This window comes from Aptenodytes patagonicus, chromosome Z, assembly GCF_965638725.1.
Source record: "Aptenodytes patagonicus chromosome Z, bAptPat1.pri.cur, whole genome shotgun sequence".
Lineage (NCBI taxonomy): Eukaryota > Metazoa > Chordata > Aves > Sphenisciformes > Spheniscidae > Aptenodytes > Aptenodytes patagonicus.
The window spans coordinates 55,979,980-56,007,890 of NC_134982.1; the positions used below are offsets into that span (position 1 = coordinate 55,979,980).

Sequence of the window (27,911 nt, forward strand, 5' to 3'; positions counted from 1 at the left end):
GGCTCGGAGACCGTTTTCTGTGTGCTGAGGGTTGCACGCAGAGGGCCCCATCCTCTGCGCGAGGCAGGAGAGCTCCTTCGGCAGCCAGGGAGCTGTGCTACCCTGCAAGCAGGGAGACTGGTCCTTCAGCTGTGGTGGGGGAGCAGGGCAGCTCGGGGAGCAGGGATCCGAGGCTAGCGTTCAGAGGTATGTGCTCATTGCCTGCAGTGTCTGGGCAGTGGGAACCACTGTGTGGCCAAGGACAAATCCCGCTTTTGCAGCTCCAATCCTCTGTCTCCACGTCCCTGCTCTCCTGCCCGCTAATAGCTTCCTTGGTTTTCTTGCCCACTCCACCCCAGTGCCCTCAGCTTTTCCTTCCACTTCAAGTCCCATGTCCTGTTCTGTTCTCCCTGCATGTGCTTCTCTCACTAGCTCTCCCTGGCTCATTTTTAGCCCCTTCCTTTTTTGTATTTTTTTCCCTGGAAGCCACAAAACACTTTTGTTTCAGAGCTGGGGGCATCATCGTTGCTGTCCCCAGACAGCGCTTCAGTCCCTTACCACTGGCGAGGTTGAGAAGAGCTAAAGAGCTCCTGTTCTGCAATTCTGACACAGGTAAAACCCAGTGGAAACCAGATGGGGTTTTCATAACCTGTATGCAACGTACCTCCAGCCCCTTACACCTCTACTGAGGAAGAAGGGCATCTCTGGGGTCACTTTTGCTCCGTGCAGCTAAACCCATCTAACCAAGCAGCTTCACCTCTAATAAACCATGAAAAAGACACTTGGAGCCATGGGGACACACCTTCAGAGGAACTGCAGAACACTGAGATATGCAGCAGAACACTTGGGTCCACAGCATGGGACCCTGCCTGCGGGCAGAGGTCTTGTCTGGTGGGCTGGATGGTCCTTTTCGTCCTAACTGTATTTAGTGATTTGCCACATGGCTTCAGCCATGGGTTCAGAAGTGGCAGTGGTTCCCAGATAAAGTAAACCATCTTATGTGAATGCAGTGCTGAAGTGGTTTGCAGTAAAAGTAATACAAGCAAGAAAATACTGTTCAGCTTGGTTTATTACTGTATTAAAAAACTGGCAGTAATGAAAGCAGAAATGTGCTGTGCCCATGGGAGGGAGAGGAGAAGGGAAGGAGTCTTTGCAATTGTACGTGCCTCTGCTAGTAAGATTATACAGGTGCTCTTATCAATTGCTTCTATTCACCATCCATCTTCAGCTATCCAGCCTTTTTAGAACACTTCTGCAAACAGGGATCCTGCTTTGGGAGCAGGGAGCATGTACAGGACCTCGCAGAACAAGGTGGCGGCCCCACAAGAGGTGCTGCGCTGGGATGTGCAGTTTGCATAGCTCTCATAATACATAACGAGATTTCCTTCATCCCTCCCTACTCTGCATTCCCCCTAAGCTGTCCATATAAGGGACCGCCTTTGCTCTACAAAACGCCATTCACCCCACCCAGCTCAACAAAGCATTAGCATCACACCACTTCTCTTGGCACCAGGACAGCGGGAGAGACAAGAAGCCATGCCCAGCACTACTGCAGCTACTCAGCTAAAGGGCTGGCACAGAGCTAAGCAAAGCTTGAGCAAAGATCTGGATGGACTCTGCTTGCTTTCAGGGCCGTGAGATAGTATTCCTAAGAGGAAGAGCACGGCTTAGCACCCCATAGGGAAGACACAGAAACATCTTTCTTACTTAAAAAGAAAAGCTTTATTTTGATACAATAAAAAATCTATACATTTCTTAGACTAAAATACAGTTTTGCATCAGTATTCTGGCACAATGTCAGTTTACACAGAAAATCTAAGATTAGATCAGCACTGTTAATTTCCCTTCTCTTCCTGCATTCACAGCTTGCAGTATAAAACATTTCAAGTTCTCAGACAACAATAAACAGTGTCACATTTACTTTTCCCATTCCCAAAGGAGGTGGCATTCCACTGGAAAAAGGAGCACTTGTTACTTGATCTTGATTCAATGTAAATCACTAAACCAGTTCAGGGGTTTGACTGCCCTGTTAGAAGTATGAGTGAAAGAGGATGAAAAATTTGTTTCCAGATGAAGCTTTGATGGACTATGACAATGCAAGTACTGTCAAGCCTTTAAAATCTGTTCAGAAAATTTTCCTTTTTCCTTAGGGCAGTTGCTATAATCAGCAACACAATCCACCGTATAGATATAATTCCTTTCTATAGGTATAGGATTCCACCTTCTTTCTTGCTCTGAAGAGCTCCAGAGTAAAATAAAAGCAGGGCACAGGGGATGTTGCTGTGAGATGTCTGTGAATTGGAATGTGAGTTTTCTTAACTACTGTGAAGATCCTGCGGAATATTTTCTACCTGTGAAATCCTGCTCTCCATGGCTCCACCTAACCTCTGGCAGCTGCTTTTTGGCTTACATTAGAAACAAAAGCACCTTTCTATTTTTTCCTCCCTCGCTCCCCTAGGAGACACCGCCTCACTGACTGCAGCACTGTTTTTCTAATGAGAGAGATTCTCCCTTTTCAGTTTGAGCAGGGAGGGACCCAACCAATACTAACACTGGAGCACACGCAGTATTTATTTCAGAATTAAAAATGATGACTTTCGTGGGAACTCCAGTCAGTGCTCAACTTCTGACAACTTCTGACGGGTTTCAGGAGTAATCAGCTGCTTAATTTCACAAAACCTTTCTGACATACTTCCTTGCTGCCCCTATTTCACTCAAGCCAGAGGGGAGTGGTGGTGCACTTGAGGAATGGTAGCCAGCTGTGCTGCCAGCGTCTTCCATCACATACTTAGAGAGGCCAGAGCTGTCTTTAAATTTACTGAAATTAGGCTAGCTCTGCTAAACTCAGCTGGTACTTTTGCTCTGAATTCTTGCAACTTTGGTTCTAAGGGGAGTCCCATGTTTCTACAGAAAAGTACCAAATGCTTGAAACACCAAATTCTGCTCATCATATTCACACATCACTTGACCACTTCAGTGAGCAGGGGAGTAGAATCTGATGGTGTTTGCTGGTTTTCTGCTAGTTCTGTTTTAACTGATGTCTGTCAAATGAATGCCAGGTAGTTTAGCCTCCAAATGGGTATTTTTAGATGGATTCATGCTACCTATTGTCCCTAGAAATATTTTCATAATCCTAATGTCTCTGAAGAGCTTTGGCTTGATTGCATCAGCTTGCAAACACTGCAAGACACATCACAGCTCCATCCCAGACCAGAAATTCTGCCTTTTATACATGACCCATATCACAAGAGACAAGTTTCATCTCTTCTCTCATCTCGCTAAATATAAAAGAAAAAAAATACCTTGAGAACAGTATTTGCTACAGAACACAAGAAATACAAATTTACTAGTCTTCATAATCTCTTGTTATGTGATGGAAATAATTGCAGAGATGAAATAGTTGAAAGAGCATTTAAAAATGAAATATTTAGAGTAAACTTCCATCATCCCAACAAACAAGCTCAGTGCAAGAAATGCTTCAAATAAGCCTGTTGGGTTTTGTTTTGGGAAACACGAGGGTTTTTTTCCACAAAGATGAAACAGGATTTCTGTGGTGATAATGTGACACGCAAACTGTTCCAAGAAACAATGGACTTGTGACGTTTAGATTTAGTAAACAGTATCTGCACAGGCAAAGCCATGATTTAAAAAACAGGGATGTTCTTAGGTATCTACTTTTAAATCTTAAGAGTGTTTCTTAAAATGACAGTGCCATGTTCAATACAACATGTAATATGCACTCAGAACCAAATGATCACTGGATGGTGATGATGAGTACATGTCTGCTACATGCATTTTATTCTGACTCTATAACATACATTCATAGAATACATAATAACCACTCAGAGCAAACCACTAAAGTGCATGCCCTGATGGCACATTAAGTATGTTGTCTCCAACACTGGCTGCTCAATTGCCAGAACACTGATACAGAAAGGGCTCATTTCTGCTTTATATCCCCATTTTGTGCTGAAAGAGTAAGAGCTAGCATCCCCTGCTCCCTCCATGAAAGGGAGCACTGTGGAGCAGGCTAATTGCCTGCTGCTGAAAAAGCCCTTTCAGAAAGAAGTAACCACCCTGAGAAGGTGCTATACAGAAACGCAGGGAGTGAGTCTTGGATTAACTCTTGGGTAAGTGGACCTGTGTACTGGGTTAGGCTGGGATGGAGTTAATTTTCTTCGCAGCAGCCTGTATGGTGCTGTGTTTTAGATTTGCGACCAAAACAGTGTTGATAACACAACAGTGTTTTACATGTTGCTGAGCAGTGCTTGCACAGGGTCAAGGCCGCCTCTGTTTCTCACTCTGCCGCCCCAGCAGAGTAGGCTGGGGTTGGGCAAGAGGGTGGGAGGGCACACAGCCAGGACAGCTGACCTGAACAGACTGAAGAAATATTCCATACCATATAAAGTCATGCTTAGCAATAAAATTGGAAGGGGGAAGGGAGGAGGGTCAAGTTTTCCAAAGTAGCCATTGCTCGGAGACTGGCTGGGCATCGGCCTGCTGGTGGGAGGTGGTGAGTGATTGCCTTTGCATCACTTGGGTTTCTTTTTCTTTTTTTTCCCTTTACTTAATGAACTGTCTTTATCTCGACACATGAGTTTTCTTGCTTTTGCCTTTCCAACGTCTCCTCCCATCCTACCGGGGGAAGTGAGCAAGCAATGGAGTAGGGGCTTACCTGCCAGCCAGGGTCAACCCACCACAACCTGTAACTGGGTCTTCCACTTTAAGTTCTCCCGTCTAGGACATGCTTTCCTAATGCAGAAAGTCCTTGGGTTACCATGCCAAGCTAAGGCCACATGTAAAACCCAGTCCTGTTTTTGGCAGCTGGGAGTGTGAACACAAGCTACTGGAAGGCTGAAGATGCAATTCTAAGCTGGCCATACCATATATTTACTCTAGCTGTGGAGCAGCACTGAAACTGTGGAAGTGACGGGCTGCACTCCTAACCACAGCAAGCACAGTGATGGAGTGGTATCATACAAAAAAACCCACCCTAGAACTTCAGCTCAGCACCTACTCCCCCTCCCATTCATTCCAGGTGTTATCCTGAATCATTGCCTCGGGAAGGTGAGAAGGCATGTGCTAAGATCGGTGCGACAAAGTGCCACTTGGCACTCCTTTGCTGAAAGAGCAATACAGAAACGAGAGCTAGAAGAACAAAAAAAATTCTCTAGGGCTGGAAGAAGCAAAAAAGACAACACACTGCTGCTCAGCTTCCAAACACAACAGAGAGTAAAATGATGTGGAAAAAAATTAAACAATTTAAAGTATAGCATGCTTTTTTTCCTTTGAAACCTAGCTGATCAGAGGCTATGATGCAGACCATATGCAGAAACCAAATGCTGGGAACCAGTAATCCCATTGGCTTGGTTTTTAAACCCCAACTGTCCAGCCTGAATCTCCAGTCCTCTAGCACTGCTTGGTTCAGTGGACTTTCCAAGGAGATGATTTCTCTATCTCAGCTGTCTCACCTGCTCCTCTTGCAGTGTTATTCCCAGTGCAGCATCACTCTCTAGTTAGTCTAAACTGCTTCCCATAAAGCAGTCCATATACTGGCTTTAATAACCAGCTGGCAAAAAAAATATTTAATCCATCACTGGCAGACCCCAGCACCTCTACTGCCAACCGGGGATTTACATGTGAAGTGTTCTCCTACTCCACTATCCCCACTAGGGAAGGAAAGCAGAGTCTAAATTTGTCCTGAAAAGTTGTCTCTTCAGACGTCAGTCTTCTGCTTATGTCCTTACACAAGACAGAGCTGGTAGAGGGCAGCTTGTAGATTGGTTGCAAATGAACTTCAAAGGACATTCAAAATGACCACTGGAAAGCCTGCGTGGATGGAATGCCTCTTTGGCATGACTGAAAACCTCTGCATGCCGGATATACACTCAAGAATGGTGCACACGATTTTATTAAGAACTTTATAATGATATAGATTTGTCACTTAAACATTACAACTAACCATAGAAAAGTGTTGCCTGTATCTTTTAAACACCATGTAAATAAAACAAATTTCTTTTTAAAACAGGATAAACTGCTATAAAAATGGTGCAGCCAAGTCATACAAAAATACAAAATTTGTTTCCAACTGCAGTCCTAGTTGCAATTGCAGAGAAAAGCCCCCACCCAGGACTTCCAGTGAGCAGAGAACACAAATTTGCAGAACTGGACATGGCAGAAATTTGTTGTCAAAATGTGCAGAATCCAAGGCTTCAATCAAAGCACCTCCAATAACTTCCAGACAAGATGGAAATTAATTTCTCTGGAAGCAACTGCGTACGTGGTAAGTCTCTTAGCCTTGGAATCCAGTTTCTAGCGTTCATCTGAGCCAGTTTTTAAATTTCTGTTGCTAAACCTCACTGATCTACACAAATATTGTTGTTCAGTGCCACTGCTGTCTTAGCCACTGGTACAGTAGGAACACCTCCTCGCCACAAACTTAAGGCTGCTCCAGTGCTGCTTCTAGATAGTCTGACCTCTAACTTGCACTGAAAGGCCTCACCAGCGTTCCAGTCTGAATCCCTAGGTTGAAGCTCTAGTCCAGTTAGCACTTACACAGATGTGTAACTTACAGCTTCCATATTTAGAGAGCCCGCCTGATGTCAGTGGAGCTATTGATATGGTTCACTTAAACGAGTGTCTAAGTGTTTGCGGGATTGGACAATTCTGTCTCCCTGCCTCCCCAGCAGCTATAATTTCTAAATGTATTTTTATTTTCATATGTTTCATATAGTTTGGGTTCTGTGATATGAGAAGAGTAAATCCTTTTAATTGGCTTACCAAAAGAAAACTAAACAAATTTAAGTTATCAAATGATTTCTAGAAGCAAAAGTGAAATATTTCACTATTGCCAAAAGGTAAGAGCACTGGTTAGCTACATGATACTACATTTTTTTTTTTAAACTTTCGACAGCAATTTAAAAGCCTGATCCTCTGAAAGGAAGCACAGAGAACTGCTTACTTATTAAACATGAGTTGTGCATGTCTCTACCTAGACATACCTCTCCACTCCACCGCAAAGCTTCTGTAGAAGGGCTTTTCTCTTTCAAAAGATTTTCTTGAATGGAGTGATCGAACCATTGAGGCATTATTTATTTGTACAGAGCTTATATTTAGTGCAATAAGTTTAAAAATTCTGCTCTGAAATATTAACTTTACATTAACAAAAATAGTTTTCTTAAAAAAATTGTAACAAAAGGAGTATATAGCATAGACAGATCATGAATTTTTAGCAAATACACTTTTAAGCATTTACCATTACAATATGCTGAAGAATTGAGTATTAGCATTCATATCTGGTGAACTTCCAGACTGAAAAGAAATGTAAATATCTAAGAATAATAATAAAAAAGCACGTTCTCTTGTTGTTATTGGATAACTTTAGATAACTATCCTGGCAGTTACACTTCCAAAGAAATGTTTCTCTGCCCTTTCCTGTTTTAGCCACCTGCTACAGTACATACAAATATGGATGAAACAACAGGCAAGGAATGGTCCCTTCCACCTCCCAAAGCTCTCCAGCATTAAATGAAATGAAGCATACAGTACTTTTTTGTACAGTAGTAGTACAGTTCATTTCTCTTCCCCATCCTCAGCATTGTTACATCTAGTCATGAATTAATCATGAGTATGGCTAAGACTGAGCTTTAACAATCTGTTATTTCAATTGCTCATATGGAGAATCCATACCCTTCAAAGGAGCACTGCTGAAGTGTGAAGGAGGCTACTGAACTCAAGGGGAAGATAGCGGGCAACAGGTAAGAGGGGTAAGTAGGGTAAAACAGGAAGTTAATTGCATATAAAAATTATCTGTCCCCATTTTCTAGTTTCTGTTTAATAGGAGATGCAAGGGCTCCCACACACCTGAATACCTGAGGAGTTGGTTATTGTGGTATCTGATACTGATAAACAAAACTGTGCCCCACCAGGGCTGTAAAGTAAAATGACTGCTTACAAACCCATTCGAACTGAATGAACTCTCACTGAAACCAACTTTGGAAAACTAAATTTAAGACTCTCTTGATTTGAAGGTTTTCCTTACATGTAACTGTCCTGAATTTAATGCAAATTTAAACAAACTAAACAAGTAAAACTCTCAGCAGATTAGCAGTGTCATGGGAAATCTGTCATCATTTCAGATTATCTTTACAATGATACCTCCTCCAGATTGTAAAATATCAAGCAGATAAGAATCAACTTTTCCATGACCACAATGAATAATTTAAAAAATGGAACAATGATAAAGCCGCTTGTAAAAGCCACCCGTATGAAAAGAGTACATGTTTCACAAAAATAATTGTTAAAAAAAGTATTAAATCCCTGTTCCTTTTCTCTGATTTTGGCTGTTTATTTTTTTATATATATATATATATATGTATATATGTATATATATACTGTTTTGGAATGTCAATGGGTTCCAATATGGCTGGCTAGTTTCAAGATGAACTTGCTCCAGAGGCCTAGAAAACAAAGTCATACAGCACAGTCTTAGACAAATGCCAAAAGACAAGGAGAAACTGAGTCAAAGGGGTCACTGGAAACCATAAAGAAAGAAGTGTGAAAAGGTTTTTTTTTTCTTGTGCCTTGATACAAGAACAGAAGGTCCTAAATGCTTCCTCATCTCTGCTATTAATACCTATTTAAAATACAACTGCACTTAGGGCATTTCACTTTTAGAACTAATTGTCATGTCTAAGAAATATCCACATTTCAAGGAGACTGAAACAAAACAGTAAAGACTATTTTTTAAAACAGAAGGGAAAAAAAAGAAAAATTAATCTAATTTTCAACCACCCAATTTGGGGACTACAGGTGCTACTAGTACAGAATAGACTTATGAATGATCCTATTCCAGATGTAACTGAGGCCTTTATCAATGCTTTGGGGAAAGCTATCAGAAATTTCACAGAGGTAACTGCTGTGTCCCATCCTTGTCAGGAAGTGAGATCGTAATATTTCAGAACGTATACAACTGGAGCTGAACACCCCAAAATGAAAGACCACGTGAGAAAACAAGGCCCGGTCAGTTCCAAACAAGACTATCGCATGAGCAGCAGAACTGGGAGTAATTCAGCAGGTGATACTCAGGCTGAGCCCCAAGTGCTCAGCACCTTCTCCAGCAGTCCTAGGAGGATTTTCAGCCAGTGCCAGGCTGAAGTGCCTAGAGTCAAGTTCCTAAAAGAACAAGACCACCCTTGACTTGCAAGTACTTGGTTTGCCCTTTTACAAGGGGGGATGAATAAAGGTTTTGACTTCCAAGCTTTAGGCAGTCAAGTACAAAAGTCTGAGTAGTGGTCTGTGCTAGCACTGACGAGAGCGTAAGTGGAAAACCACTCAAGATAAACCAGTTGTTTGAATTAGAGGTTAACATAATACGCTTTTGGACTGAGATTTTTTGTGCATATGACTAGAGGGTTTGCAAACCCAATTCTCAATCATTTTAACAGCAGCTTTACATTTACAGTGTTTAGACCACTCTGAAAATACCAACATTATTGTCTGTTTGAGCAGCTAGAATTACTCCCAGAAGAAAACAGGAAATGAGCATAGAATTAGTTTTTTAGATGTATAAACACAGCAGCATTTAGGCATAAGCAAATCTAGAAACTGGTATGCTATAATGAAAGAGCGAAACACGCAAAGCTACACATCTACCCATTCTACAGCAGGAACCCATTCCAGCTAGGTCAAAAAGTGCTCATGCAACATGGCTTCACATACATCATTTAAAAAAAATTCTACTGTTAACATACACTTATTTAGGTTCCATTAGGTTAAAAATTGTCCCTGTGGTAAGGAACTGTGTCAGGCCCTAAATACTCTGAGAAAGTAATGATGGAAAAATATTTTATTTCACAAAGTTGTACTGAACGATGACAAGTCATACCTTGCCCAGCCTGGGTCTCCATCATACGCTCTCAGTTCTCCACCTTCCAAACTCATCCTCCTATCTGTTATCTGTACCATGTATAGCTGTTCCTTATTCCAGGCTACTCAGACATGCAATGCCTTCCTAACAGGCACACCATAAGTAAAACAGGCTGCAGAAGCATAAATGATGCATTGTTCACTGTCTGTGTATCTGACAGTGTGAGATGGAAAGAGCACACAAGAGACAAGCAACATAAGTAGTTGGCAATAAAAACAAACAACTGGGAGAAATGTCATTTGAGCAGGTTGAAAGGAATCACTGTACCCAATTCCTTGGCACTGTATAAAATAATTTGGTGAGAGCTTTAAATGCCTGGTCCTACTTTGCAACAATGGATGCGCTCAGTAGTGTTCTTCAGGCTTTTACAGTGAGCTAAGATGAACAAAAATTGTTCAGTTCAGGACTGAAAAGACGATTAAAGTCAGAATAGCCCAATGAATTCCAGAGTCATCTTATTTTGAGAGTACTCAGCAGTTGGGGCTGTCTGTGCATACCACATAGCATGCATACTACTCCTAATGAAATGATACTGCGTTTGTTTCATATGACACAGTTCCTTTCATCTTACTTTTACAGGAGATGGTCTCAGCTGTGACAAAAACTCTGCCATCCAGGTGATAGGCAAGCTCACAAACAGAAAAAGCAGAACATCTTGAGTGATACAGAGAACAAAAACTTCTCCTGAAGAAGTGCAGTCAGTAAAGACAAAGAGGGAGAAGAAGTAAAAGTGAAACTCTTGGAGGATCGCCACCTCCTCATCTGCACCTACCATTGGTTTTAGCTCTCTGCCCTCAGCTCCACCTCCCCGGCCTGCTTCTTTCATAGATTTCCTACTATTCTCCACAAACTCCTGAAAAATAGTAATAAAGTGAAAAGTGCTTTCTTAGAGCAAACTCCAAACATCAAATCTCAATACACAACTTCAAGATTTAACTGCTCAAAATGTCAACACAACTTGCTCCTCCCACTTCTCTTGGTCAGACTTGTCCACAAAGTACCAGAAGAGCCTGCCAAATAGCACAAGGGTCTCCCTCATTTAACTCTGGAAACCAGGTAGGTATTTGCCTTGTGTGCTGATACAACTTTCAAATTTACCACACAATGCTCTCCTTTACGGGGAAGGAAGGTAGGAGGATGGTTGTCAAAAAAACCAGAGATCCCCATTATTACATCCTATCCTGTGAACTGTGTGTAGTGTTAGAACTCCATTAAATAGAGGCAACTGGAGATAATTCCTTGCAAGGTCTTGTTGATTTCCCTAACTTCCTCAACTCAAACTCTTACATTTTTCACCGGATCAGAATTGCCTACTCACAAAGATTAGCAAAGGTGCTGATTCCATTTTATGTAATTTCTTCTCTTAAAGGCAAGCATTCTTTAGCAAATTTCAGTAAACTTTAGCTGCTAGTGTTTTCTGATATTGACTGTTCACTAAAGAAACCCACAATACTTCTATGATTCATCTGTACTGTCTTCTGAGACAGCATGCTGCATTTTACTCTTATTCTGTGCTAAAAAGCAACTCATGAGCTACCATTTAAATTATTATTTACGCTAGATTCTGTAGTGTTTTACCAAAACTTTAATGTTAAATTCTTGACATGTTTTTCCAACAAGTAATCAGAAAAAAAAATTATGCTAAGAAGTCATGAGAGTCTTCCTCTAGCCTACACATGTGGGTACATTTTACAGGGACATATTCTACAGCTGCCACTTAAAAACATTATCAAGAAAATTACCTACTCAACAACAAGCTGAATGGCTTGAGGAGCAGAATTTTTACATCTTGGTCTCTAGCTAGAGTGAACAGGGACTAAGATGGGACAAACAAATAAGAACTGAATTGTGCAAAGGGCCTTGACATAGTATCTAGGCTCCAGGACAGAACATAGTATCTGTTGTTTCTGTGCATGACAGACTGAGAAGCAAATTGTGGTTCCTGTCTATCTGAAAGAAGAAAAACTCCAGTGTGGTCACTATCTGCATGTGGGGTAGAATACTCTGATATTTTTCTCTTCCATGTCCCAAGAGAGGTCCTTCTTAGGAAAGTACGAAAACCAATCCTTTACCCCTTGTTTTGATTCTTTCCATTCTGCAGTGTATCATTTGCAAGAAATGATACCCAAAGGTATGATTCTGCAAGACAACTGCTCATCTCACAGCCAGTGTATAGAAGCCAGTACCAGTGACATCAAGGGAGGGAAGCATCATTACTTATCTGATGCTCATCAGACCACACTGTTTGCTGATCAAGCCATGAACAAGACAGCAAGGTAACCCAGGTAAAAAAAAAAGAAGTATTAAGCTCAGCTAGTGAGCTCACTCTCAAAATACCCATCTTATGAAATCATATCCTTAGCCTTAGAGAGCAAGGGGAAACTTACCATGAGAACCTTATCCATGTAGAATTCCCTCCCAGGGCTCCCATCATTGTATTTTGTATCGATGGCAAAACATAAGAAAAGGACATCAACAACCATTTCATAAATGGAAAGGAAGCAGTGAGCAACCAGGAATGCAAAGAGGCAGACAATGATGAGTGGCAGCACCCAGATGGTGTAATCTCGTTGGTAATTCAGCAACATAATCCCAGCCAAACCTGTACTGCAGACAATCAGGACCTGAGTAAGAAAACAGAAGACAACTCTAATGGCAGAAGCCTTTTGATTTTTTTTGTTTGCTTTGGTTTGGTTTTAACCTATGTGCTTCTTGCTCTGCCAGGGCTAGAACTAGGGGTTACAGATGCTAGTGGTAATGACATCTTTACCTCCTGGATTCCCCACATCCCTGAGTGTAAATGACATGGGGAGAGGGAGGGGGTAAGGCAGGTCTGGGGGAGGATGGTATGTTTTTCGTTTTGCTGCCAGAAACAACTTCCAAGCTTGTCTTATCTCTGTCTCATCTCCATACAGGGCAAGTAGATCAGAATTCATGTGAGGCACTTCATGTAACAGTCTCCACACACAGAAGTGCGCTATGTGTGAGGCCCTAACAGATATTTCACTGGGTACCAGTTTGGTCTTTGGGAATAACAAAAGGACTAAAACAATTGTTGTGGCACCCAACATTTTTAATATTTCTGAATCTATTATGAACTGCAGCTAAACACGAAATTGTAAAATAGGTCAGCTTTATTGTATTATGAAAATACCGGGTTGCACTGATAGAGCACACAGGCTGACAGCCCAGCACTGTTTTAGCTGATACTATTTTTTATATGCTGCATTGTTCATTTTAACATTTCTGTCACCTGTGCATTTCTCTAATAATGTGAAAGACATCTTTTCAGGGACCTGTTTCCTAACACCTTTCAGACACCTCCATAAAATCACTTTATATAATTCCATGGTCTCCCAAGCACCTATATCTTCATTTTTGTGTTTATTTCTTCTCACATCTTATTGACTTAATTACTGGTTTAAAAGTTCAGCCCACTGTACTCTGACTTAATAAACGTAGAGGAATGTAATAAGGAAGACAGTTCAGTCCAAGCTGGCAGTTCCTCATAACGGGCTCCTATACTACTTTCCAGTCCAATTTTGTCACAAATGGTGATCAATAATGTGCCAATTTTCAACATAAACCTGGAAAGCCCTTACTAAACAGAATTTAGAGGAAATGCTTCCTTTCCTTACAATTCTAAGTTTTAACCACAAAACCAATCAAAAACTCAGAACTTCTAATAATCACTTTTCTCTTGACTGCCTAAAAATAAATTCATGCAAAAGGTGTCATCATCTTCAGCTATTCCTTTCTGATCACTTTCACTTAATATAAGTGGGTCATTTGTCTATCCTCCCTATCCTGGACAGTCCCTTCCTGACATGATGCAGCTAGATGTTATAAAGTGCATGCTAAGAAACAGGAATTTGAAGGCATTTTGTATGTGGGATGCAAGCCATTGCTAAAGAAAGCTTGCTACGATGTAGGTCAGTAACAACTGTATACAGCAGACATACCTTTCCTAGAAACAGCATAAAATCCCCAACTGTGTTTATGGCAGCCACTCGCAAAGCATTTTCCACTAGAATAACAAAGGCATCCTTTGCTGAGGTGCAGAAGTTGGTGCTGTTGATAGCTGTGGCTGTATATGCGTTCTGGGAAAAGCAGATTGAAGATTTACTCATGGAATGATCAGATATTTCAGATGGGGGAGGGGAGAAGGGAGAGAAGATACGGCTTCTGAATAAGTCAAATAAGTCGTATGATGTTAATGAACGAAGATTCTCTTGAGAGTTGTTGAATCAAGCAGTATGTACCAGCTGACAGAAGACTATATGAGGTAGAGAATTACTATTCTTCTGCTCCCTTGCTCATCATTTATGCACTAACAAGTTTATTCCAAAAAACTAATTAAACAGAATTTGCAATTTCTCTGCAGGACGACGTGAGCAGTGGCATAACTACAGCAATTAAGTAGTTAGAAAAAATATGCTGGAAATATAAAAGATTTTGAGAGTCATGCAAGTCCACCAAGATGATTTCTAGATACCTCACTAGACTGCATTCAAAGTCAGCCAGGACAATTTTCAAGGATTATACTGGGGTTTTTTTAAATGCCGCCTTCTGCTTTTATTTCTGTATTTCCACAAGCGAAAAAATGAACAACAGTGAAAGGGATATTAGAAAGATATTTAGAGATGTACTTAACAGAGGTGGGACCACAGGCCAATAAAATCTATTTTACAAAGGGGTCTGACCAGCCAGTGTGTCACAACTTGCAACTCTTTTTCCACTTTGTAGATGATGATGACAATTTGACATTATACATTTGACTGTTTTTCAATGGTGTGAACCTTAAAAATTACACCTAAAAAAGCTTAATTCTCTGTTGACAACAAACACAGTTTGAAACTCAGGTATAGTTTGATAGAGTGCACATAAGGAGGAACATCTCCAACCACTAAACAAATTGTTTTAAAGTTGAGATACCATGTGCACAAAGATAAATACCAGCTATTTCTCACCTTTACAAGGTAAACAAAGACTAAAGTAGTGATTTGCAGTGTAATTTCAGTAATGGAGACAAGATTGAAGTACCTTCACTGAAGTTCAGTTCCAAAGTACAATACCTTATGTGTCAGCCTCAGACTGCATTCTGGGAATCACATATATTATCAGCCCTTACATAAAACTTGAATATTTAAATTCTTACCTGATTTAAGTAGGTCAGGCACTTTTCTAGACACCAAAGGCAGCAGATGCAGGCTTTGAGCATACAGCGAGCACAAGCATTTTCCTAGGAAAGCAAAGAATGTGGAAAAACAAAGATAAAGAGTAAAAACAACAGATCTTAAGAAAACAATATTCCCATGTGTTTCAGTAACTGAAAAATTGAAAAACCTAAGCAGTCCCTCTCAGTCCCACGGTCCTTTGAACACCAAATATTCCAAAACAAGACTTCCAGCCCCCACACAGATTAAATTAAATTAGCTGTAAACACGTCAGGCATTGAGTTTCAGTAAGAAAAATGGAATCTATTTCTCTTACTTTTCCTTTGAGTTGTGTATGAATATACATAAGAATCATTCGAGGTATCTTCACTAGTGTGATAATGAAGGACCCCTTTGCCACCGTTCCTAGGTGGTAACATACAAGGCGATTAACAGATGCCAGAATAGGAGTAAATGGCAGGTTCCTTTTCTCCCTGTTGAAAAGAGAAAAAGAATGAAGTAGAATGATCAATATGTATTTAGTATTATCCAGAAGTACTACAAATTCTCAACAAACTAATGTGCAAAAGGAATGTATTATCCTTATGCTAGCTTTCCGTGTATACTGTTCACTCGACAATGACGATCTGTGCAAGTCACGGTTTTGGCTCTAATGCAGTAATAGGAATAGGATAAGGAATCAGTATGTCTTAAGGGTAGTCTTACAAGCAGTTGGCTGCATTCCTGCTATCGCCCACTAGCAGTTTCTATAAAACTACATTTGATGGTGTGCAGTTCAAAATCTTCCAAAAAAGTGAGAAACAAAGCTAACATTTTTTCAGCCAGGCTACTGATAAACTTGCCTTCCCCATCTCTCCTGTTCTGTTGGAGGTCTTTGTGGAGACTTTGGAGAGGATATTACTATTGTTATTTATTATAGAATCATAGAACAGTTTGGCTTGTAAGGGACCTCTAAAGGTCACCTAGTCCAACCCCCCTGCAATGAGCAGGGACATCTTCAACTAGATCGGGTTGCTCAGAGCCCCGTCCAACCTGACCTTAAATGTTTCCAGGGATGGGGCATCCACCACCTCTCTGGGCAACCTGTGCCAGTGATTCACCACCTTCAGCGTAAAAAATTTCTTCCTTATATCTAGTCTAAATCTACCTCCCTTTACTTTAAAGCCATTCCCCCTTGTCCTGTCACAACAGGCCCTCCTAAAAAGTCTGTCCCCATCTTTCTTACAAGCCCCCTTTAAGCATTGAAAGGCCACAATAAGGTCTCCCCAAAGCCTTCTCTTCTCTAGGCTGAACAACTCCAACTCTCTCAGCCTTTCTTCACAGGAGAGATGTTCCATCCCCCTGATCATTTTCGTGGTCCTCTTCTGGACCCGCTCCAACAGGTCCATGTCTCTCTTGTGCTGAGGGCTCCAGAGCTGGACGCAGTACTCCAGGTGGGGTCTCACCAGAGCAGAGTAGAGGGGTAGAATCACCTCCCTCGACCTGCTGGCCACGCTTCTTTTGATGCAGCCCAGGATACGATTGGCCTTTTGGGCTGCGAGCGCACATTGCTGGCTCACGTCCAGCTTCTCATCCACCAGTACCCCCAAGCTCTTCTTGGCAGGGCTGCTCTCAATCCCTTTATCCCCCAGCCTGTATTGATACCGGGGGTTGCCGCAATCCAGGTGCAGGACTCTGCACTTGGCCTTGCTGAAAATCATAAGGGCCCACTTCTCAAGCTTGTAAATTAGGTAAATTCTTTTCTCAGATGTTTTGCATTTCTGATTTAGCTATTATATCCTCAAGGAACCAAGTATTAAGCCTTAAAACAAGCTATTTTATTGCAACATGGCTAGAATATTTTTCATCTATCAGATGAATGCTCACTTTCACAGTTTTGAAGCAATTCCCTCTTAAAGTTTTTATTTATATTTCCTACCAAGGAAGCCACTTCTATTTCTCTCTCAAAGAACAGTGTCATTCAACATTTAAAGAATGGCTCTTCTTCTTTATTAGAAATACAAACATACTACTAAGCATATTAAAGGAACAAGTGCTAACATTCCAAACATAAAATATCTCCTCAGCTTGGGAGAAAGTTATTTTCATGTGAGTTTCATTCAAAAAAAAAAAAAAGTAGAGTCTTGTTTCCATGAAACTAACATCTGTGTAACTTACCCCTGAGATGTTAATGATTAAAATAGGTTTACCCTGTATTTTCTTCCAATTAACTTTTAGAGGTCAGGTGGGGGAAGCCAAATTCTATTCCCTTTTGGGCACAATCTCATAAGAGGTCTGAGGCTTACACCCAGGCAACCCAGCTACTTCCTCCTTTCGAGGTAAATGTAACTGAGGGCAGAGTCTGTAATGCAGAACACCTTGACGTCTGTTATCGCCTGAGTTGAAAGGAATCCATCCGGCTAGGTGAATGAACAATGAACATATATAAAACATTTCTCCATAGAAAACTTCACCTCATTTGCTGTGCAAAGCTGCTAATATGCAAAATAATGGGGCAGTCCAAATTAATGCCCTTTCCTTCCTTACTAAGTCACTTTTCAGATTAGAATGGTACCTTAAAATGCAGAAAGGGTAACAGTAGGGAGAAATGGGTACTTACTAACTTAAAATAAAATTCCTGTTATGGGATGATAGGGTACAGTTAAAAGAAAAATAATTCACCCTCAGGTGACAGAAAATACATAAACCTACAGATGAAGCATACACATTGCTAAGTGATCTATTTCAATGCAAAATTATCCTCTCTCCTCTGTATTTTCCTAGTTCATTACTCTATCTAGTTTAATTATTCACAAGATTACACCCCAGTAACATCCTGTAATAACTTCATAGATGTATTTCATTGGTACACTGGAGGACTTCATCATTAATAAAATAACAGAATTTCTGTCAGCACAGTAAATTAATTCCTTGCCTTTGATATTGTTTTAAAGACTAGGGCAGATAAGGAGTCAAATGTAATTCAGACAACAGTCTCAATTAAAAAGACAAACCAATTAAACATTTGTGATCTGACTCATGCACTTGAAAAACTTCTGCATGCATTATTTAAAAACCCGTTTTTTTAAAAAGCAGACTGTTATAAGCACATGGCAAGAATAAAGTGTGGCTGCTGAATATCATTAGAAATTTTTATATACAATATTCTTCATATGAAAGGCTAAAAACACATACCAAAACCCACTAGCTGAACTACATGTGTATTTAGGATACTTCTTGGGGATGGCATCACTCCAACATCTTGGTTTTCCTTTCTTAAGTAAACCACCATTGCTAAGTATCTTGTCAACATCCTCTACTCATGCTGCTCTTTATCCAGTGGAGTTGTATTTATATTCTTTGGAAAAGACTTTGAGAACATGTGAAATAAAATTACTCATCTAGTTCTTGAACAACAATGTGGTGGGGTTTTTTTGGGGGGGGTAGTTTGAAGAAATGTATCATGAACTACTAGATCTAGGATGACATGAGAAGCTTCATTAAACTATACTTTTGTAAGACAGATATTAGTGTACTTGCTTCTTTTCCTTACCAAAATTATTGCCATAGTCCTGCTCTACATACCAAAATGTAATACTTCAGATCACTGAAGTACCATTTATTCTCATGAAATACTAACAAAGCACCTGATACCATTTTTTTCTGAAAATAATGGGTCCTAAATGGCTAAAACCAGAACTTTAATTTTCACTTATTTAAGGTAAATTTTAAGCAGTTGTAATTTCAGAAAAGTTTTCAAATACTAGAGACTAAAACCCAAAGCTGTTTGTGATTCTGAAATCAGTTTCTTATCTCTGTGAAGCAAAATTCTCATGCCTGAAGGTTGGTAGACCATTGCTTAATAATTAAGATTGCCTTCTTGAATAGCTAGCAGATACATGCAGAATAGCCATAAAGTATGCCCTGATACACAACTTAGTACAAAAATATAGTAACGAAATATGGAGCTTTAATGCACACATATTTTGTATCACTTTTTAGTTGAACATCATCTGGTCAGAATCTATATGTAAATGATGACTAGTAACACCTTAAGCAATCTTGTGTAACAAAGATTAATGAAACACTGTAACTAATTTAAAGGGCACTGTTTTGCAATTAAAATAATAATCAATTGCTTTCAATATTTTTTTTATCTCTACCGAGCTTATCAGCATTAATTATTAGCATTACAGATTATATTCCAGGTGCATTCTGCTTTGTAAACAATCATCCATGACTGTACAATGTGCACAGGTTACAAGGCAAACACGGCTTCAAGTCCTAAATATCAAGAATACCATCTATAATCAGCAAAACAGATCATTTTAGGACTTGACATGATTTAAAAAAAGTCGATACAATTCAACGGCTCTCCAGCTTTCAGGACGGAAGCAAGTATTCTCCCCAAACGCTATCCCCCTCATTATTTCTGCTAATTCCATTTCTAGGCTGCTCCCAGTAGAGCTGTCTAAGTTGTCCTTACCTTGTAAAATAGTATGTCACAACAGCCCCTGCTACTGTCATCTGCTGACAGGCTAGGATAAACTCGCTGATCCAGATCAGTCCCACTACATGGTACCACCACATGTATTTCAAAGGGCCTACCATCCGAAATTCAACAAATCCTTCTTCATTTGGGACAGGACTACCTAGAAATAAATGAAGGTAAAAAAGGAAATGGTATTTACATCAACTCGGAAAGAAGGAAGCATATGGTGTTAGCAGTTCATAACTGTCTACAGCAGAACCCCTCTAGCTTCTTCTACTAACACTACTAAATGTCATGTTTAGGAAGATTGTTCATAAGAAAGATACAGCTTTTGCGACAATCCATATAATGGCATTTGAAAAAAGCACTAAAAAAATATTCTGAGTGTACTCAAAATCCTGCAACACTTCTTAATTTATAGCCACATGGTGAAAATTTCCAAAACTAACTACCACCAAGTAGCAAAATTTGTTATAATTAAACATAATAAAAGCCTACCTTAGTCATTCTTAATTTCAGTCTGCTGCTCTGTTGATAGTATTCATACAGTCAGAATCAATGTTAAACTTCATAGCTCATTACATCTGGATGTCAACATTAACAATCACCTTTGTTTTCCTTATGGTAAGTCTTTGTGCATGTATTTCAACAATATTTGTAGCTTTATAGGTATTTACAAACATAAGGAACAGCTTTAGAGATTCTAAACATATGATTTCATACATTCAGAAATCCATTGACTCTCTTGTCTCATCTGAATAGCGGTATCATGTATTGAGACTGACAATACATGTCAGAACCCTCCTAGGATAAGCTCTATTTCAATGTGTTAACCCACATTGAGATGTTTCATCTTACACAACAGTTATGTGAAGAGCTGATGAGATTCAGAAAAATACTGAAAGTAACATCACGTGTTTAAAATGCTTACCTTGAAAACCATTGTTTACACTTAGTATTGATAGCACCTTCTCTACCTTCTTAGCTATGCTTTTACGCTTATATAAAAAATCAGTATTTTCTTGTGAATAAATTGAACTATTGAAATAATTTTGGGTTTAGTGAACAAGCTCTTCATAAGTGTAGGCTTCTTCTCATACACAGGTAACGCACACTTTTTCAGTTCTCCTGGTGTGGATTGAAAAGATCTGGCCCTATTTGCACAAAGATTTTGTTTAACTGGTATCAGTGAAGATACTGAGCGCATAAAAAGCTAAAAGAATAAATTAGTCTTTGCAGAATCAAGGCCAATCGAAGAGTTCTGTCAGAAAAATATAATGTCAGCCTAAATTCTGCTACAAATTTAGTCCCTGTGCAGTGATCTTTAACTTACAGACTGAAGCATGGGACTGAGACTTAACTCCCTTTCAGAGGCGAACATTTTCTGCACATAGCACAGCATGTAATGAAAACTAAAAATTTCAACAGTAATGAGAACAAGAACATGTGAATTCTATTACCTCCATCCCTTGCCTTTTTTTTTTTTTTTTTTTTTTTAGCCCTTTCAGGCTATGAAATGAAAAATATTTACTTTGTATTATCCTGAAATAACTCTATGACCTGAAACACTCCTACTTTTGATTCAGCAGTAAACAATAAATTTCAAAATTCTAAGGTTTTAACAATGAATTATGGTCTCCATTGTCCACAACTTACTGCAAAATAACACAGACATCTCCCATTTTAAAAAGCAGTTGCTAGGTTTCTCTGCTGAAGTAACTAAGATTTGAACGTACAGGATCGACTAATTCTAGAAGCTCTTGTCAGACCCTGAACACAAACAAAGCTCTCATCTTCTATGCGCTTCACAGCAGGCAGAAATTGAGAGTAGATTGGCTGCTCTCAGGATATGGTGTACAAACAGCAGAAAAATCTCCCTAATAATCCTAGAAAATGCTGAAATAATACTAGACACCTAAGTTATGGAAAACAGAGCACTACTTTGAGTATATTTACATTTTGGGAGACAGTAAATGTGTGCAACAGCCCTTTCATTACTGTGTCTTCTGTGTGAGTACTGGCTACAATACAATGCAATACCTTATGAGGTTAGCTGTAAGATTAGCTGGTTTTGACCTGTTTTTGTAAAACTAGAGGGAATTATTTGAAAAATTGTTATAGCAGCCTTATTAACGGACTCTTGTGGTTTGCAACATGCCAACTTGCATCAAATCAAAAAGCCGGCCTAAGGCACAAAGTAACATACTGGGAACGCAGACTCAAATGCGCAACAACTTTCTTGAAACAAGTGTTTTGAAGTCACTGAAGCAGATAACAACAGAAGCATAATATACGTGTTTTTTTCTAGAGGTTCCCACATGCTTTTTAACCAACTCTGCCTGAAATCATGCAAAAATGAAGTGAAATTTATTTAAAATAAGCCTGGTAGCTGCTTACCTGTAGTACCAAGGAAAAGCAGGACTGTGATCCAGTATGTCCAGAAGAGGATAAGCACAAAGAATGTCCAAAATGGCTGGAAGACTAGCAGCGGCAGGTGAATGAAGACCTTGCCGGCCACGTGGAACAAGGCAATGGTGAGAGCTACTCGTTTGCGCATAATTAACATTATCAAGAACAAGATAACCTAGAGGGAGAAGTTTCCAAATCACATTTTAGAGAATTGAAAAATAAGCAAGCTAGGATATTCAAACACATCAAATTAACACATGCTCTATCTATAAGGTCACAAGATCAAAATGTAAAACCTCTATCAGCTTCTTCTGGTGATAAATTATTTTCCAAATTATACTTTGGGGGAATTCCAATCTCATAATTATGTATTTGGAATTACCATCAGCCTCAGGCTCATGAGATTAGACCAGATTCTATCCTCAATTATGTTTTACAAACCAGTGAAATCAGCAAGATTTAACAAAGAATACAATTTAACATCTATATTTGGGCACGGTGTGGTGAGCTTGTTATATAAGTTAGTCAAACATTGTCAATTTTTAGTAGTAAAGTCACTTTGAAACTAACAGCAAGGCCTGAAGAAGATAAATTGGTTCAGTAATCATTTCTAGCATTTTAGTTCACAATGATCCTTCTGTAAGTGGAAAAAGTTTGGAAACAACCTATTTCAGAAGTAGGAATGGTCTAAGGACTTTCAAATAAACTGAAATGATGAAGTACCTCTGAACTGGGAACCTAACAAAAATCTCGTAAGTGAAACTGGATTGGGAGTCCAATATTGTACCAATTCATGGAAGTCCCTGCGGACATTTTACAGTAGAGGAGAGTAGCTGTGGGGTCAGGAACTCTCTCCTAACTCAAAACCAGATATTACAGAACAATGCCTGGAAGCAAAAAAAAAAAAAAAAAATCACCGCAACAGAGCTTGCAGTAGAAATAAACTCTTAAAAAATGTGTGCAATATAAACCTTTCACCTGAATAAAAAAATAGAGACAACCAGGAAGACAGAACAAGAAAATAATATAGTAATTATCAAAGCATACCGTGAAGACTGTAGCTGAAATGGCATAGATCAGAAGAGCCTGAAGATTGTCTTTGGCTATTTGAGTCTCAACAGCACTGGCAGATACTCGTTGCTTAGCATAGAGCCACCACAGGACTCCTGTACCACCTAGGTTTTAGAGAAAGAAAAAAAAGGTAACTGAAAGATGCTCCTTCTAGGGGACACAGTTATACTACCTAGTACCAAAGAAACTAAACAGTTTCTTCTTTTAAGTTTAGTCTGGTACAGAATGCTCACGGGCACTGATGGCTAACCCAGCAAGAACTTCTGAGGATGGAGAAGTGCCCCCTTCTCAAGTGGATATACTCTTTTCACAGTCTCACCCCACTATGACCACTTAAGAGAATTGAAGTTTTTTGTGTTTTAGGGTGAGGTGCACGAGAGGACTAGTTCATGGGGAGCCCTAACAACGAAGATCACAGCTCCCATTAGACAGGCAGTAGAGTAACAAAAAGAAGAATAAAGAGTTATATGGTAGGACGTATGTATATATGTGTATACTATGGTAGGGAGTAAGAATTTAGGAGGGGAAACAGAGAGGGACCTTTGTATTAGGATGCAAAATAACAAGAGGAACAGAAGGAGTCATCTACAATTCCTGGGAAGACCAATCGAGAAGAGAAGGAACAGCCTTGAGACCGAAAGCAGCACCTCAGGTTAATGACACATAGCTACACCTGCATCAGACAATGTCTTTTGGGCACTGGAAAAAACATCAGTGAAAGGCTCAGGAGGCCAATATAGTGTGAGGTACTTTCTTCTAACCCCTGTTATGAAATCCTAGCCTCATGGACAGAATTTAATTCTCATATTCTAGCTACCTTTCCAAGGTAGAACTTTCCTTAAACACAAGACTCCAGCCCCTCAGGGAGGCTTTTCAGTATCTCTTTTGAGTATCCTTCTCTGTTCCATTGTTATTTCTGAATCAGCTGCCTAAGCTTATCTAGAGATCACAAGTCTCTGCTGAAGGTACTCTGTTCAGGTCTAAATGGAAGATGCTCTTTTGGCGCCTCCTAAACAAACAGTGAATACCAAATAAGCACTAAGTCTCACAAATGACATGTTCATATTCAGTCTGTGTAATGGATGCAATTTTTTAGAATATAATAACAGATGGTAATAAGTCATTCAACCCTTTCACTCAACATAGTTGCTCAGCTTCTAAAGAGAGTATGAATTTAAAAAAAAAAAAAAAATCTATTTTTTCCCTTTTCTGTGGTCAGAGATCCTCTGAACAGTAAGCAGAAAAAACAAGTGATCCTGAAAAGGTGTAGATGGTCTGCTGATTTTTTTCCATCCCTTGCAGTCATGCATTGCAAGAATTAAATTGCTAGTACTTCCTAATTTAATTATTCTATTTTTGTTCCTTCCCTACAGTCATCTGCCCATACATTTTGGCTTTGCTACTCAGTATCAGTAATAGAAACTTTAGTTTTACAAATGTAAAAGTTAATGTGATAAAGCAAGGCTATCTTCATGCAAGCTAAATAATTTTGGATGAGACAATCTTTGGCCATTCCCAAGATGGCATGGCTTGTTGCATTTCATACATGACGTAGGTCATGCAGGACTTTGAGTCATATGGAAATATAAGGATTTGATTAGAAATGCTAGAAAAGCACCTTTGCTTCCTCTCCTCAAGAACAGATCTTAGATACACCTACAGAGCTACCTGGAGGACTGAAGGGGATGATGAAGCTGTCAGGGTTGTATGGACACATCTACATCCTAAGCGTCCCCTGAGGCTGCATAAACAATAGTTGCCCTTTGATTCCTGCAGGCCTGAACACACCCAACGGGTGGGTATGCCATCAGACACACCCAGACTAGCTGTCTTGCTCACATGTTTGGAAGGCAGGTTAAGAAGTAGGCAAAGTTTAGGGCTGTGCTACAAGTGCTGTGAGGAATATCCTATATTGCCTATGTGGACTCTAGTGATATAGGCTGACAGGAAGCTTGCCAGCCAAGCAGGGAATGCAGCAAATCTCTAAGAAGCAACATACTCTCTGGGAGAGGACTGGAATTACAAAGGTGGCTTTTTTGACATTCGTCTTGCAAAGGACTCAAAGGAAAGCTGAAGGGAAATGCATGGTCCAAGATCTGTGCAGGGTGTAGCTGGCCTGAGGACATGGAGCACAAAGATTAGAACTGGGCACTCAGAAACTGGGAGACAAACAAGACTTACCAAGTGATCCCAGAATGACAAGGATTGTTAAAATCCAGACAAGTACTCTTGAAATGTATCTGATTATAACCATCAAAATCATGGACAACACTGCAAAAGAAGACAAATAAAATAAGTAGAGCAATTATTTCAAGTAGAAATAGCCTTCCTAATTCTCCCACTGCACTAAGATAACTACCTTCTAACAGAATTTTTAGACAGAGATTTATTTTCTGAGGCTTACAAACTCACTGCACAGATAGTTAAGGACATTAGGCATCTCTACACCTTCTGCTTTGATACTGTTGATTAAAACAAAGAGAGCATAAATACATTTACATGGTACATTAAATACAAGACATAATGCGTACATACAGAGAGAGATGTATTTAGACAATGACAAAACAGACAGCAAAATATGACAGTACTCCGACTCTGGTAACATGAGCACACCTCCTGAGGACCAGAGCAGAATTTGCACTCAAATACACTTGTCAAACAAGTGCAGATAATGTGACACCTGTGTATTCCAAAATGTCATGCCAATAAAAAGTAAAAAAAATTACTACTTTATTTTCAACATTCAAAATGAGTTCTTTAACAAGCTTTGTTCATATAGTTCCACTGCCATTCAGGAACTGCATGTTAAAAAGCCCTCTGCAATCTCAGCCAACTAAGATTTAGTGAGTGGTGTGTGTAAGTGCATGCACATAGTTTTGCATATACTTATTTGTGTACAGCAGTTACATGAAAACCACTGGAACCTGGCTTTCTGAATCACACAATCTTACCCATTGTTTAAAAATAAGTAAATTCTGTTTAACTATGAAGGTATGAAAAATATTTTTTAAATTAACTGTACGTAGAACTCCGTACTCACTTCTGACTCTAACCCAACAGTAGCACTGCTAATCAGCCACTAGCTTTCAGATTGGGAACAGTCTTTCTACATTATTGTCAAATACTGCAGCTGTCAGGATAGAAGAATAAACAGTTTTCCAGTTATAGTTGAAAAGATACTCAATGGTCTTCTGTGTTTTGGGGTTTTTTTAATGGTATCTAGCATCCTCCTTTGTTTTCTTTTTTTTTTTTAACCACAAAGGCAGACTGAAAACAAAGGAACTCTTTATCTGGTACAGCTTCTCAGTGTTTCTTTCTAAACCACACACTGCTCATATACACGGATAGTACCTAGAGCTTCCCATTTTAGGATTTCAGATTTGGTAAGAGTAAAATAAACTGATTAGGAAAGTAATTTATGTGGGTGAGTAGCATTCCACCTTAATTCACAAGAATTTCTTAAAACACCACTTCAGTCTAGTGCAATGTGTCACTCTATAGGCCAGAGGCATCTCAAAAGTATAGAAACGATTCAGCACCTCTATACTGCCGGGGGATTTCCAGCTCTTCAGACAAGGCTGAGATTTTCAAAGGTCTGAAGTTTTTAACTTTGGGGGAAGGGGGAGGAGGGGGTAACATACAATACAACAAATGGGCACCTAACTTTCTTGTTTTCCCTCTGAAAGTTCTCATATCCCTGCACAAGTACGTTAAATGAAACAAACTAAACTCCCTACATTTTAGACGAGTGTGCTATTGTGCACTTCTCACCCTGTCCTTTTTATTTGGAAAGGGTATATTTGGACTTGGGTTAGCAGAAGATGAATATTAGAAAAGGGAAAGGTGAATATTATAATAAAAATGAGGATAATGAGGGTGCTCTGTTAACTATACCAAAACTAACGTTGGCTAATCAACTGCCACACATCCTCTGTATCTCATAATCAGTGGAAGAGGAGAAAAAACAGGAATGCATATGTATATTGCTTCTGAATAAGTTATCCAGCTGTCAAATAACATTTAAAAAAAAGCATTCTGAACCATTTTCTAAGGGCTCATTGCTATCATACATATTTTTGCTCGTATTGTGGTTAGAGGGTATTAACAATCTCCTAATGCAGTACTAAGAAATAGCTAATAATGAGAAAAACAATTACCTAGTGATAACAAGCAAAGTCCCATTATAATCTCTTTGCTGGTCATAACTCCACTAATCAGCCTGTGTAAGACACTACTGTCACTGACAAAGGTGATCAGGGCCTCTGCAAACTTGGCATAGCAGGAAATGTTCACAGGAGCACAGCGATGGAAGAATGGAATAGGTGCACTGGTGACACAAGAAAAAAAAAATCAGAAAAAAAAATTACTCCTACTTAATATAAATGCCACATCAACACACAAATGAAAGGTGAATAGATGCAACCACTCCACCCTCATAACATCATAACCAGAAACCATGTGTTGAATGCACAAGTGCTGCTGGAATGAGGATGATCATAATGGGAAGTGATGCAGTTCTTACAAGTAACCCTGTGAGGCTGGAGTGCACAGTCCAATAGGAAATTATTACCCTCCCACCCTTAAATGGCAAGGCTCAGAAAATACATGTTCCTATTTCCGCTTAAACGTCTCTCATCCAAGCCTCAGGTGGAGAACCAGCAGCTGAAACAATGCCCTTCACTCGTGTTAGAATGGAGTACTGGCCCATAGTTGCAGCAAAAGAAATCCCGGAATGACAATATTCTTCTTGCAAGCATAGATGTTATACTAAAAGACATCAGCACTTACAACTGCTGCCAAGCAAAACCAATGTATTTATTCTTAGTCTTTCCCCATACTAAGCTTGCTCTCATACTGAAGATTACAATCACAGTGT

At 39.6% G+C, this 27,911-nt stretch overlaps 1 protein-coding gene across 2 annotated transcripts in view; it reads right to left on the bottom strand.

Annotated features, from left to right (window-relative positions):
- Positions 1–5,872: 5,872 nt before the first annotated feature.
- SLC44A1 (solute carrier family 44 member 1) overlaps positions 5,873–27,911 on the bottom strand; it is a 67,150-nt gene continuing 45,111 nt past the window's right edge. The window contains exons 6-16 of one of the 2 annotated variants that reach the window (XM_076363130.1): positions 27,193–27,362; positions 25,217–25,306; positions 23,012–23,139; positions 21,953–22,139; positions 19,550–19,715; positions 15,401–15,557; positions 15,066–15,149; positions 13,870–14,007; positions 12,295–12,531; positions 10,680–10,760; positions 5,873–8,438 (exon numbers count right to left, since the gene is read on the bottom strand). In XM_076363130.1, coding sequence (XP_076219245.1) covers positions 8,415–8,438; positions 10,680–10,760; positions 12,295–12,531; positions 13,870–14,007; positions 15,066–15,149; positions 15,401–15,557; positions 19,550–19,715; positions 21,953–22,139; positions 23,012–23,139; positions 25,217–25,306; positions 27,193–27,362 — 1,462 coding nt within the window. In that variant the 3' untranslated portion in view covers positions 5,873–8,414. Of the gene's footprint in view, positions 8,439–9,775; positions 10,761–12,294; positions 12,532–13,869; positions 14,008–15,065; positions 15,150–15,400; positions 15,558–19,549; positions 19,716–21,952; positions 22,140–23,011; positions 23,140–25,216; positions 25,307–27,192; positions 27,363–27,911 lie in introns of those variants that run through there. The other variant, XM_076363129.1, reaches the window with a different exon arrangement.